Genomic DNA, 15490 nt, shown 5'->3' on the forward strand with positions numbered 1-15490 from the left:
GGTTTCTCTGTGTAGCCCTGGCTGTCCTGGAACTCACTTTGTAGACCAGGCTGGCCTCGAACTCAGAAATCCACCTGCCTCTGCCTCCCAAGTGCTGGAATTAAAGGCGTGCCCCACCACACCTGGCTTAAAAGATTATTAGTTAACCCATAAATTCCATGTCATACTGAATATCTAAAGGGGTATTATATGGGAAATAATTCAACATGTATTCTAATATGATAGAAAACAAATTAGATCACTAGGTTGAAATTACAGAAGGAAGATCCTGGCCATTAAGACTGAAATGGTAGAAAACAGAAGGAAGAAGCCCCTGTGTGGTGAAGAATGAAAAAGATTGAACTCCAAGAGATCATCCATATACAAACACAAGACATTCTAATCTTATCATTTCTTCCTAGCCAAATTTGTAAAGAATATCAGCTTGCTATGATGCAATCTTTTTCCCAAATTCATTTTTAAAATACTAGTTAGACACATGTAAAAGTATTTACCAGTTAAAATACAAAATTAAACAAAAGTTTTTAATTTAATTACATAACTTATCATCTTTAATGCTTTAGGATACATATTAAATCTCTACAATGTGAATAGAGTTTTCAGAATTGATTTGACGGTACAACATATTTTTCAGTCTCCTGAGTCAGCAGCTCTGGAAACAGAACAGCCTTGAAAATAATACAAAATATTATACATCAATCATAGCAATGCAACAAACTTTGTAGAATGGTTGTCTTGAATTTTTCACTGACTCATTTATTTACTAGTCACTTTTTGGTGTATATTGGGTATATAGTCTAGAATCATAGTAGAATATAGATAGTGTTAATTTTCAGCTTGACAAAGATAGAATGACTTAGGGAGAGAGTCTTCATGCAGGTCGGTGGGGAAAATACCTTGATTGTATTAAAGTGGGAAGACTTACCCACTGTGGCTAGTACTGTTCCCTACAGGATCCTGGTCTGTACAAAAGGGCTGAGCTCAGGTAACTCACTGCCCTGTGCTTTTGACTATGGAATAACTTGACTAGCTATTTTGGGTTCTGGGCAGCCTGATTTCCCTACAGTGATGAATTGATGACTCAAATAAACCCTTTCTTCTTAAGTTTATTTTGTCAGGGTATTTGATCATAGAAACAGAAAAAAAGAAACAAGTCATAGAAAATACAGTAAAAAGTCATAACTTCTTCACAGCCTTGTAGCCTGGTGAGATAGCACAACACTTGCACAAGGGAGTGAGTGACAAAGGAAGATCAGCTAGCTAGAGAGACCCACCCTACATGGGAAAGCCATCAACTGTTCCACATGGAAGGCACAAATCTCCATCACAGAACACAGAGCCACAGCTGCTGTTTAAGTGCAATGCATATGCTTACCTCCTTATGCATGACACTTACTCATTCATTCACTTTTATCTGTTATTTGTATTGGTATATATTAATATGGAGCACATATAATATGCTCCATTGTAGCATTCCATGCATTTGCGTGAAGTATTTCAGTGATACCCACTCACTCTTCTTTATTGTCTCTCTCCTGCTGCCTCCCTTCCTCTTCTCAAGATTCCCCTTCTACTTTCATATTTGTTTTTCTGTGATGAACTCTTTAGGGAAGTTTCAGGTTGATGGCTCTTTAGACGAGCATGAAAGTCTTACTGGTAGCTACAACAACAAAATAAAATAAACTCCCTCCTTTTCCCTCAGAAATGCTCAGAGGAAGAAAGACCAGCCCCATGAAACTTCTGGATGCTGATTTTATCCAAGTCCATTCCTGCTGGTCATGTCGCTGTCTGGCATGTTTGTTCCACTGTGTGAGGGCAGGAACTGTCACATTCGACTTTAACGCCTCCCCTTGCACATTCTATCAGTACACACACCACAATGTCATTGGGAACTCAATAAAATAAACAGGTAACTGCAAATTATACCTACATCAACCCACTAAAGGAAGGGGAGAAGCTACTGAAATTTTCCAAGATGAAATTCTAATCCAGGCCAAAGGCACAATTAAGTAACTACTCCACTGTTGGGATGTAGCCTCCCTGGTTAGCAATAGAAACATTTGGTTTCTTGGCTATGATATTAGCCATTTTGTACAGGAGTTAATAGCCATACGTAAATATATATTTATATTATATAGAGACTATGAAGAGAAACAAAATGTTACTTTCATGGCTGTTAATATATTGCAACTATAACTGATGATTATGTTTTAAAATTGAAAACTTGATTAACTCCTACATATAGTGCCATTAAACGCAGCTTTGTGCAGTTTCACCGAATGACAAAGACCAGAAGCTAGTTACTTAGAAGTAGCTGTGAGCCCAAGCTTTTGAGTCTGACAAGTATTGAATTAAATTTGGGATCTGAACATTCTAACTATGAATCATGAAAAACATAGCTAGTTTCTCTAAATCCTTATATTAGCAAATGCTTGCAGGTAATAACAACCCTGACAAAATGGTAAGTGTATTGTAAGGGTAAATGTGTAATGTTTATAATTTGTCACAAATACAGAGTGCTACAAAGAAAGGGCACTGAACAAACAGTAACTGGGTTCTTATTGGTCTGAGTAGATTCTTGCTAGAATAATCATGTTATCTGTTTGCTTAAGCTAAGTCTGTGAGAAAGACTTGTAGATCTAAAATAGATTGTATGGAAGAATGGGGTAGCATGTGAGAAACCCTTACAGTACTACTAGGGACAACATAGTTTCGACTTAAGAATGGTTCAGTCCTGGATCTGTCGTTAATTAGCTATATGACTTGGACAATGAGTCAGTATCTCCATATCAGATGCTGCTCCTAAAAAATAAAGTCAGTACGAAAATATATATCATAGGGCACATCACGTTCATGTCATTAAATGAGATAATTAATCTAATAGTCTCAGCAAAGAGCCAGAGACAGTGGTCGGCATAGTCATAAATGAAAGATTTGAAGAGGGAGAAACAATGTCTAGAAGGTGGAAAGGTAACAAAATAATCCCCAGGGTATTCCTTCCTTTTTATATCATCCTGTAGAAATCACACATGAAAATCGCTGCAACCCAAAGGATGGACTACTCCGGAAAGCAATCAAATAGTGTTATGCTGAACAGCCTGGAGACCAGGGAGAGTGAGAAAATGAGGTGGATCAAAGTTGCTCTTTGGGTGTCACAAAGTACCACTGGAAGCCTGTCTCCCTCTGCTTGGGATAAAAGTCCCTTGCAGCTACATATCCCACAGCCTAATATTTTCTGAAACTCCACAGTGCCTTTATATTTTAATACCCTGACATCTGGAATCCTAAAAGTCTAATGTTTAACCATAAATATCTGCTGAGATTAAAGAGCTATATACCAAGTTTCAATCTTTGGGGCCTATAATTGCTTGGGAAAAGAGAATGGCATTTCCCCCTCTAGCTAGAAGAAAAAGACCTCAGCAAGCACGGATATTGGCAGACAAATCTTCTAACAACAGTTTCCCCTCTCCATTCTCTCCTCTCATTCCCTCCCTCCCTCCTCACGCTCTCATTTTATAATACCGTCTTGCTGTCACTCTCGGAACAAATGGGAAGAACAAGAAGCCTAGAAAGCTTAAAGAAAGACACATTTCAAGACCCAGCAACAAAGAATAGGGAAGGGCTGGCCACCCTCTGCCTGTAAAGCGGGAACAAACGCAGCTTCAGTACTTTTCCCATCATTCACTGCGAAAACACTCCATCATTCTGTGAACTGACAGTCAAATGCCAACTTTATTTTCTTTCTTTATCAACCTCGTATTTTATTTTTCATTCAAGGCAAGTCACTTTTAAGGTCTGCAGAATGTTTTATAACTTTCTTTCTTGGGAAGTGTCCCAGAAGCAACAAATTTGAAAAAATGTTTCTTAGCTACTCACAGTAAAAATAATAGGAAACCAACCTTTTTTCTCTGAAGGTAGATTTGGTCAGAAGTCCTGCTCAGAATACAGTTACTTGCTGGGAACAATGTCAAATTAAGTTTGGGAAAAGTTTATCATGAAATGAGCTTTAAATATAATGATTCAATGTAGAATGTACAAAATAATAACAAACCCATTTTCACCCAGTAAATGAATTATGAAAAAGGCCTTTATGAGATCATTCAACTCATCTTAATATAAGACAATACACATTAAAGTAAAGGTCTAACACTGTATTTTAGTCAAGGACTTTATCTATAAACACTTCTATGCCTTTTTAATGTCCTTTTCTTCTTCGGGTATGTGTCCAGGCTATCATATTTGGCATACAATCATTCTTTTTTCCCCCTTTGAGACAAGGTCTCACTCTGTAGTCTGCCTAGCCTTGAGCTCAGGATAATTCTGATACAGAAACCCCCTCAGATGCTGAGGTTTCAAGCTTAGGCTACTGTATGTCGACTCAAAGACTGTTCTTGATTACTAATGAAAACAATGCCATACACTAAAGGCCAATTGTCTTCTTAACAGATTGTTAACTGAAAAGAAGTATATAGTATATAGCAGTAACGTTTAAACTTAACACAGCAGATTTCTTGTAGATATTTAATTTCTTACCATCCCCTTCTGTCTCTGGCTGTTTCTCTGTCTCTGTCTGACTCTCCTTTTTCTGCCTCTCTATCTCTGTCTGTTTCTCCTCTCTCTCCTCTCTCTCTCTCTCTCTTTCTCTCTCTCTCTCTCTCTCTCTCTGTGTGTGTGTGTGTGTGCATGTATGTGTGCGTGTGTGTCTTTATGTGCCTGTGTTAATCCCAAAGGCTGGGTTCACACACACATATCTAATCAAAGTCTTCCTACATGTAAAAGGAAAAAAGAAATGAAGAGGATATCGTTCAGTGAATGAGTACTTACATACCATGTGAAAGGACTCAAGTTCAATTCTAGCAATAAACACATACACAAATCAAAATATTCCTGCACGTGTATGAATGCTGAATGCCTTGGTTGATTTTTGTACTAAGCTAGCCTTGAGATCTAGCGTCCTGGATTGGTTGTCAAGAATATTTGGCAATGCAAGGGAAAAAAAAGGTTTTGCCTGAGATGGACAATTTGGTTTTTTTTTATTTAATTTTATTTTAATTCATTTTTTACACTCCATATTCCATTCCCCACCCCTTCCCATATGCCCTCCAACTGCTCCATATCCCACACCTCCTCCCCTCCCCATCCCATCTACACATGGATGGCCCCACCACCCACCCTATCTGACCTCTAAACCCTCTGGTCTAACTGGCTGTCTGTATGTAGAAGAATGAAAATAGACCCATATTTGCACCTTATACAAAGCTCAAGTCCAAGTGGATCAGGGACAATTTGTTTTTAAATATTCTGTCTACTGAGAGCTCCCACTTTTAGAAAATAGGATGAAAATTATCACATAATGAGACACAAAACAGAAACCCCCAAAGCATTATTAGATACCATGGATACAAATGATTTGATGAAATTGGCAGGTTCATCAATTAGAAAATGATGTGACTATTTGCAGTTTGTGGCTAGCAGAAACCACTGAATACCAGTCCTGATGGAAGGCCCTGTCTTCTTATCATGAGAATCTTCTAGGCTACACTATCTTTCCCACTCCAGCTTGCAGCTGTCTCAAAGAACTGATAAGAATTCCCATCACTGACCTTCTTAGATCCTCCAACTTAATCAGACAATAGAATGATAGGTTCCAGAAGCAGGAAGCAGAGTGTGTGCAAATGAGGAGATGTAGTTCAGAAGACCCACATTTGCACTAATCTGTCCAATGGAAGCAATCCTTTAACTATGGATGTCAGAATATCATGCTGTATACCTTAAATGCACATAACACAAATAAAACTGAACAAAATCCTAACCTCTTGTGCTGGCCTTCAGCAGGTTGGCTCCTGTGTCTCTGCATACACAACTAGTGGGCTGCAAGCTAATCACAGTCTCTGTTCCACCCACCCCTCCTATGTATGTCTTGAGGAATTTCTTTTACCAGAGCCCCTGTGCTGCTTGGTGACACCGCCCTTACGAGTTTCCTCCCTTTGCTCATGGGAGTCTTATCTGCAAGCCATGTTACTTTATACCACATCTGAACTTCTTGCACATACATACACAATCACACACACAGACACACAGAGGCAAACACACACAGACACACACACACAGAGGCACATGCCAAAGAGAGGGAGAGAGAGAGAATGAGAGAAAATAAACTCACTCCTATATGAAATTTTCTCTGTAAACCAAAATACTATTTTATTTTCTTCACTCCTCTTTTCCTTATTAGTTGTGCATATGTTTCTGTTGCAATATAACTTTGATGAGACCACGGTTATTATCTTCTCCACACTATAATATCCATTTTAATAAGATACTAAGAGACAGTGTGTTGACAAAACATATTTACTGAGTAAAGGAAAATATCAGATACTGTACCTCCCATGCAAAGGGTAGTCACATTATGCTAATTTCTGATTCACTTCCCTCCTACTTTATTTATCTGAGGAATTATTAACTGCCACCAACCTATGGCTCTGAGGTCTTCAGTCCTCTTATAACAAACCAGGCCTCCATATATATAAACTAGTCTGTGAGGTGATAGTTTTAATTATTAGCAAAAGATAGACAGAAAATGAATAGGGACCCAAATGAAAATGCCTAGTGTTGTTCTCCTACCTAAGTGGGATATTAATTTCAAGTTTATGTTGTATTGAATGATTTTGGATTTTTGGATCATTAGAAGGCTACATAACCCCAGAAATCCTTCATAAAATAAAATGTAAATATCACCGGCTTGGGATTAGCTGCCTTCTCTTATTGCCATGTAATTTGCAAAGTTGGCAGTAAATGAGAAGTTATAGATAAGTATAAAACAAAATTACTAGCTCACTTTTTCCCTGGGTGCACACCCTGAAGTGCACAGATAGCAAAGCCTGCCGGCACTGTGCTCTCACCTGGTGATACACATGGATAGATTTTGCTCCTAATGCCAAAGTGCGTGATGTTATGCAGAGAATGAAGTGTGGCTATATGATTGAGAGAGGATTTTTTTCTGCATGTGAACTAATAGGTGCAAACAAGATCAGTTATTTTGCAAATTAAAAAGAAACCTCAGAGGCTATGGAACTGATGTGGTTTGGAGAGATTTACTAATAAAATTCAGAAAGGACATGAGGGAGTTTCAAACATGGTGACATTAGCAGTAAATACAAGACTTGGTTCTAGTGTTCTCTACTTTCAGCTTATCTGTGTCATCTTTATGGGCTCCCATGGACATATATGGAAAAGAGCCACTCTCTTAGATATTAATCGGGGCTTTTCTTGTCAACTGGCTTAGTGACAGGAATTAGAAAGTGTTTTAAAACACTGATTGTTAAAATATAAGTCTTCCATCATCAAAGAAGATATCTGAAAGTCAAGGAACACTACAATCCTATTAGCACCCCCCAATAGACACAGTTTATTATATATTATCTTCTTTGCACAGAATGTATTTTTTAGTGCAGTAAACAGCAGACTCCACTGTGAGAATCTTCTCACCTATAACAACTTCACTGAACATTTTAGGCAGCACAGTCCATACCTCTTATACACCTAAGTGGATATGCTCAGCCATGCACAAAGACTTGCTTTCAGACACGGAAAGCAAATGGTGTGTACTGTTTGTTATATATCATGGAATCATGTTTCACACAGGTCAATGAGCTGAGCAAAAGCAAACAGAGAAGAGCAACCAGTAACAAGAACATTACACCTGAATAATGTATTACACCACATGGTAAGCAACCTCCTCAAAGCTCATCAAAAGGATGTTCTTATAATTTAAAAATGAAGCATTTGATTGACATTGGAGTGACTACTGGTAAGAGGGCTCATAATGACATTTGCTGCTGGCAATCATCTTCTCCAACAGCAGAGAACTATTGATAAGACCTATGACATCCATCTGAGAAATGCTTTCTGACCATATGCAAGAGCCCATACAACCTGTGTTCAGAGAAAGCCAACAGGCCGCAGAGAGATCCCACCCTGAATCATCTCTCAGTTCAAGGGTAAGCGGGAATATAACATTTACATTAGCTCCCCAGGCACGGTTGAGGTCGTTTGGGTTTATAGTCCCCAAAAGTCCCATTAGTGTTGGGCTCCAAATTCCACAGTGGTGACAGTTTGACAGCCCATCTTTACTGTCATAATTTCTTTCTAATCTCACTTCCCTAGTGGTGGTTTTTGATAGTCTGCTACTATGTGCAACTACTTGAGTGCAAGCTTCATATCAGGTGTATTTCTAAGTCAACCCAAACAAAGGCATTATGTTCAAGCTTTTTCCATTTCTGTTAGAATAAATTTTAATTTGTGTCTAGCACTGTGGACCCATCTTATTAATTAAAAAGAAGTATAAGTTTGGCCAATGCACAAGTCCATAAAAATTCTATAATTACCCATAGGCTAGTTTTAAAGAATGAAGATGTTGCCATGACTTAAATGTCTGTGGTAGTGGTGTAAGTTTTTTTTTTTTTTTTTTTTTAACCAATAGAAAATCTTACTGTTGGAAACTTTGAATAAGTTTAGAGATAGATGAAAATAGATCTGCCTATCAGCCTTAGTTGCTTTTCCAGTTGACAGAAGCAAACTAAGGGACAGAGGTTGACTTCAGAGCACATCCTGGCATGAAATCAAGGAAGGAGGAACTTGAAGCAGCTGGTCATTTCCATCATCAGTCAAGAAGCAGAGTAAGATGAATGCACATTCCTATTCAACTCATCAGTGTGTTTCTTCCATCCTGTCGTGGCCAGAGAAGGGTCCCATTAACCAACCCCCCCACCTCACCCCACCCCCCATCCCCGTAAGAAGCATCTCCTAAATCAATTCATGTAATCAAGATAATCCTTCAAAGGCATTCCAAAAGGCCTGATTTCAGATGATTCTAGATCAGGGTGACAAGGGACACTAAGGATGAAATTATCTTTTGATTTTTTTTTTATCTTTACTAATCATATATCAATACTCACCTTTATCTTCTACACACACACATACATACACACACACACACACACATTATAGGCACACACACATATTATAGGTTTCATTCCATTGTGAAAAAATATATTTACTGGTTATATTAAAAATACAAACAATATAACAAAGTGAGTATTGGCTCTGCATTTTTATGTACTCAGTATATATATATATATATATATATATATATATATATATATATATGTGACTTTAAAACCTTTCCTATAGACCCAGTATCCCAGTATCTTGTCATTCAATTACAACACTAAGACTTGAACATATGGAAAAGTATAAGATGAGTATAAAATATATTTTCAAATATGAAACATTATAATAATTTAAACATTCATCTAGAGAAATAATTCCAAATGTCAAATGTTATACTTCAACAATATCTCTGATGGAAAAAATTATAAACAAATAAAAATATACTCAGATTTTCATGATGATGTTTGTTTATACCAGGACACAGGAAGCTGAGACAGGAGGACTGGAAGCTTAAGGCAAGTTAAGAACAACACACAGAAATAAGCCCCTCTTGGACTACACAACAAATTCCAAGCTAGCTGCCAAGGTACTAAACAAAATCCCATCTCTACAAAAAGTACAAACAAAAACAAACAAGCAAAAGCTATGAACTATATAGAAGGCTTCCATATGACATATATAACATTAAATCAACAGCATGATATTCTTGAATAGTTTGGGACAAACTCATTAGTATTCTTCTAGGTATCCATGATACAGCTACTAGACCTCACTGAGTTTGTGTATAAAAGAGTTGAGTGGTAAATAAACAACTAAGTAATTACATTTATAGCATAATGCCCTGTGGTGAACCCCTATGAACAATAAAGCAACTGTATTGCAGGATGTCTAAACCCTGAGATTGTGTTGTTTTCCAAAAAGACCTGTTTCTGGTTTTGATGTGGCTCAGCCTTACCAAGCACCTTTAATTCATCTAGCTGGAATACAGACACACCCTCAGTACACACCTTTAATCTAAAACAATGAAGGTAAAGTTTACTTTGTACACTAAAGTGCCCGTATTTCAGTGATGCCTAATAGAGAAGAGAAAGGAACGGGAAGCCACTGGAGGGAGCAGTTCAGAGAGAAGGTAATAGTTTTACTGGAACACTTATAGAGAGACACTGGTTGCTGAAAGAGAAAAAGCTAGACACAGGTGAAGACAGACTAAGCCAGAGAATCAGAAGGAACCAGAAGATTAAAACAAATTGCCAGCGTTATTAGAGGCCAAGCAGAGCAATGTGGGAGAGTTAGGAAAAAGAACAAGGAGTATGTTCTATGTTCTTACTGATGGAAGCAAAAGGCAAGTAACAGGCCGCATACTGGGGGGGGTGTGTGTGGGGGAATTGGGGTGTAATGGGGGGCATGTGAGTCCTAGATGCTTGTGCTAATTCACAGAATCAGTGGGTATTTTCGACCAAATTTCAGGGTCAGGTATGAGTTAGTGATAGGAATCATAACTCATAGGTAGAATTGTGTGGTAATTTGACCTTGGTCCTCCTGGAATATGGAAACGAGTCTGAGTTCATAGCCCTGGGAGAGTCATACCTTCAGGCCTCAAAATGGCAAGGAAGAAGGGGGGTAATAAGGGTAGGGAGAAAATATAAATGTAAAGAATTATAAAAGAACAAATTTAATTGGTAAAAAAAAATTAAAGGCACAGAAGATCAGAGATAATCTACAAAGAATGATGAAGACCAAAATGGTGCTATGGTTTTATGAGCAACAACAACAACAAAAGGAGACAGAAGTTCTGAGTAGAGCACAAGTTTAAGAGACATTTTGAGACCAGGAAGATGAATCTCACAGTTCTGCCTGTACTACCCTCTCCAAAGTGAGCTTTCAAGTCCTAAAAGAAAAAGAAAGATCAACTCATAGTTTCATGGGTTATTTCAAGATGACATGAACATTACACAAGACTAAGGAGTGTATGAGGATAATTCTCAGCACTCAGTGTTAATGTGTCCATATGACATAGACATCTACATAGGCACCTACGGAGGTCACCGTAGTGACATCACAGAATCTCAGTGACCCAATATCCCTTCTATACATGTGATCCAGTAGCACATCAGCACAGGCTCCATCCAATATATTTTGTTCTCATGGAACAACAGGGCCACCAGCCCTTTCACATGCTGGCTGCCTTTCCCACACACATCGTGGTCAGACATAACCCACCTGTATTGAGGAATGATCCAGTCCACTCTTCCTCTGTCCTTGGAAACACAGAAACTGGTGGGGGTAGACCCAGGGTTCTCCCATCAAGATCTGTGAAGAGGTATTTTCTTGGATATTCACAGACCAATGTGGGACAAATGGTTCCCACTAAGTCTTTGCTGTGGAGAAAGGGAAAAGGTAACACCATCATCTCATGACAGGCAACAAAAAGAAAGCACATGGGCAGTGCTGGTCTTGTCAGGGTTACTCTTGTCTTCCTGAACCTTCTGTCACGTGAGACTAATACTCTTCACCTCATAGGGAAAAGCTGCACAGGATCCCTCATCAGACACCAGGCATGACCTGACCTGCTTTGACTTTTTTTCTTTTTTACTCCCCAGACTCCAAAACTATAAAAAATAAATCTTCGGTAATTATAAACCATCTGGTTTGTGGAGTTTTGTTACTAGCACAAATGGACCAAGAGATGTTGCTTTCAGCCTACAGGTAAAACACAAGCAGAAGGAAATTTTGACAGGAAAAGGATGAATAATAATACAGCCCAAAGTGTACCTAAGTGTATTGAAGTACCTCCAATGGCTCAGGGATGGGTATTAAAGAGGAAGCTGTATTAGGGCACTCACATAGACTTTCCATAAAGGATGCTTTATTTAGACTATTCCTTTCCTCCCTAAAGCAGTTTTTGCAGTGTGAGTAAGCAATGACACATTTTTCATCTCTCCAAGTTTTTTAAGGCAAAGAGATTTGGTATTTACTTTTTATTTATACACTTGAATAAAATGTTCAGATCATGAGACCTAGAGCAGCAGTTGCACCTGACCTGTGCATTATTGTTTAGCTTGGAAATTCCTAGCAATAGGTACAATCTCCTATCTCCTCATCCTGCTCAAAGGTTTCCTGAACCCCTATCTCAAACTCTGTATGTTATGCTCCATGACAGAGAAAAGAAGGCAAGTCAAATGTTGATTTGTTTATCTGATTCCATCAATTTTGAATCTATTTCTAAGGAGAAAAAGCAATAGAAAATAACAATAAAACTGGCATCAAATCACATTGAACCCTTCTTTTAGAAAAAGATTCAAAAGGGGAGAAACCACTAACTAGCATCTATTTGTTTGTGTGCAAATTCTTAAAGTCATATATGGAAGGGCAATAATATCGGAGTAAAATGTTGGTACCACTAAATCAAGGCACCAGCCTTTTCTACAGGGGTTTATTTCAATTTGTGTAATGGTGTTATATTTTTCATGTGTTTGGGGATTTAAGCAGTTGAAAACTGCTTCAGAAATATATTATATCATCAATACTGAAAGTGGTACCTGGACTGTAATAGAGGAAAGTAGAACTTGTTTTTGTCCTTTATCCCCAGCATTCTGGTCCTCTCTGTTGTTATTGGGTACATAACTCCAGTGCTATACTCATTAGGCAGGATGCAGACATCCAGGTCGTTGCTATAGCAACTCTTCACAAAACTAGAAAAGGTGACATCTGAAATTTTAAACAATATATCATGAAATTATATCATGTGAACCATCTACCACAGAGATTATAGAATTAAATATTGTTTTCATAATACATATTCTAGGAACTAATTTGAGCTATCCAGGACAACCCAGGTAAATTTACATGAATTTTACTTACAAAATGTGATTTGTAACTACAGAATGGACATTTCATAATAAATAAATAAATAAACAAATAAATAAATAAAAAGACAGCAATTCCAAGCTGGAAAGCTAGCTCATTTAGTATTTAGAACACTGACTGTTATTCTGGGGAACTTAGACTCAAGTCCTAGCAGCTAAATGGAAGCTTATAACAAACACACTATAACACCAGTTCTGGGGATCTCATTTCCTATTGTAGCCTCTGTGGGTGCTTCATGTATATGGTTCACATACATATATACTGACAAATACTCACACATGTAAAATAATTTTAAAACCCATAAATATACACTACAAATACACTAGACTCTTTAGAAAAATAATTAAAATTTTGATGAAAATCTGTCCATATGTAACACTCAAACCAACTGTGAGATAGGCTAAATACGAATGGAATAAGTACAAAATTGCCAAAACTATCTGATAAAAGATAAACTTCCCCTTATGGTCAAATGCTGACTTTAAACCTACCAATCTTTATAGCACCAACTATAAAGCCACTTGCAGCTGTGATACAATTTCTGCATCTCAGTTACTGTATTGGATAGCAGGAAAAGAATTGCTATTAAGTAGTAATTATGGAGTTAAATAGTTATAATGAAGACAGTCCAGCAAGCAGAAACAGTAACTTCTATAAGAAATCACTTGCTGTCTTTAATTCACAGTTGTAATTCGTCAATAGTAGGATCCCAGCTAGACAAGCAAGCAGTAAATCAGGCTGGACCTTCTAGCTGTATGGTTTCAGAATACTACTGAATATTGTGTGTCTGGGTGGATGGATCCATACATTTAGGGCAAAGTCAACAATCCTACCTTGAAGCTTCATAATTCCTGGAACTGAATGACGGCTCCTTACTTTGTGCCATGGCTCCTGGGGCCATGCATTTGGTTCTGAGGCAGAAACAGGCCACAGAATCCCGATTCGGCCTCCTCTGGGATTGGAAGGTGCTCTATCTGTTGATGTCCAGTTGGCTGACTGAGGAGCCTTTCTGTCGTGGATGCAGTCAAAAGAGGAGCTAGTGGCCACAATGACTGAATTCCTAAGTGTAATCTGTACAGTACTGACAGAGCTTAGAAGAGTAGAAGATACATATGTGAGAGCCAAAAGACCAACAGTATTGTCTACCAGAGTGATATTCTGTATGTCCACACTATTCTCTGTCTGAACCATGGCACCATAGTCAAAGTTCTTAAAAGCCATAAATCCAGAGATACCAGTACAGTTGTTGGATTCATGTTTCTTGTAGAGGTGAAGGCCATGGAGGCTTGAGTGAACCACATTGTCAGACCAAAGCACTTCAGAGGAGCACCCATGACCACCGACATGAAAGCCAAGTCTCTCGGATCCTGCAACCACATTGCCATGGAGAATGATGTCCTCTGCATAGTTCACTTTGATTCCTGCCACCCAAGGAGATGAGTTTGCTGACTGCATTGTCAGAATGACAAGGTTATTGGTGAGAGAATAGTTCTGACCCTCCACATCGATGCCATGGCCATTTGTGCCAAACACTACATTATCAGTTAAAATCACCCCATGGCTGGAAGATGCATGGATGCCCACACTGCAGCTTTGATGTACAGTAGAAGATATTACCCAGGATCCAGCTGATACACCAGTAAATTCAATAGATGAATACAATGGCAACCCCATGTTCTGAATTTCTACATTGAGAAGTTGAAGAACACCTGCAAAAGAAAACGGATATATTCAGGTCAGGTTCTTTCATATTTCCCACAAAATACCAAGGCCTCTGCTTTGGGGTATCAGAATAAGCAGATATTTGAATGGAATGTAATCATTATCCCAAGCACCAGATCTGTACTTCACACTGTAAAATTTCACTAACAAAAAATGAATCGCTGGAAATATGACACTCTTATCTACAAACACTAATGTGCTATCTAGGCTCTCATATATCTGATATAAAAAGTGAGAAAAGAAATAAGGCAGGAAGTCAGGCATCGTGGCGCACGCCTTTATTTCCAGCACTCGAGAGGGAGAGGCAGGAGGACTTCAGAGTTCGAGGCCAGCCTGGTCTACAGAGTTCCAGGATGGCCAGGGCTATACAGAGAAACCCTGTCTCAACCCCACCCCCCCAAAAAAGATAGGGAATGTCCTTGGGCATGTATGCAACTGGTTCACAGAATTTTTTCATTTTTTAGGAGACTGAATGAAAGGGTCTGGTTAAGCATGAAGAATGTGTAGATTGTTGCCCAGTTGCCTCAAAGACTTGTCTCCCTTTCTGCCTCAAGGATCCTGTTCAAGAGCCAGGCAGTGGTGATGCACACCTTTAATCCCAGCACTTGGAAGGCAGAGACAGGTGGATTTCTGAGTTCAAGACAGCCTGGTCTACAGAGTGAGTTCCAGGACAGTGAGGGCTACACAGAGAAACCCTGTCATGAAAAACAAACAAACAAACAAACAAATAAAAAGGATCCTGTTCAGGTGAGCTTCAATTACCTATGGAAGAGGTAAACTGAATAGGCAACTCTAGAAATACTTCTAGCATTTTCAAGAAGAGTATAGGTACACAGCTTATTACAGCCCAATTAACATCCAGAAATATGAGCTTCTTGATGAAGACATGGGAAAGAAAGAGAGAGAGAGAGAGAGAGAGAGAGAGAGAGAGAGAGAGAGAGAGAGAGAGAGA

General features: G+C 38.5%; 1 protein-coding gene across 3 annotated transcripts in view; it reads right to left on the reverse strand.

Annotated features, from left to right (window-relative positions):
- The window catches only part of Pkhd1 (PKHD1 ciliary IPT domain containing fibrocystin/polyductin), a 499157-nt gene that overhangs the window by 123323 nt on the left and 360344 nt on the right, over positions 1 to 15490 (reverse strand). For all 3 annotated transcript variants that reach the window (XM_029477027.1, XM_029477026.1, XM_021159032.2), the window contains 3 exons: positions 13650 to 14525; positions 12489 to 12657; positions 11170 to 11327 (listed from right to left, as the gene is read on the reverse strand). In XM_029477027.1, coding sequence (XP_029332887.1) covers positions 11170 to 11327; positions 12489 to 12657; positions 13650 to 14525 — 1203 coding nt within the window. The remainder of the gene's footprint in view (positions 1 to 11169; positions 11328 to 12488; positions 12658 to 13649; positions 14526 to 15490) is intronic.

The sequence above is a fragment of the Mus caroli genome, chromosome 1 (assembly GCF_900094665.2).
Source record: "Mus caroli chromosome 1, CAROLI_EIJ_v1.1, whole genome shotgun sequence".
NCBI lineage: Eukaryota > Metazoa > Chordata > Mammalia > Rodentia > Muridae > Mus > Mus caroli.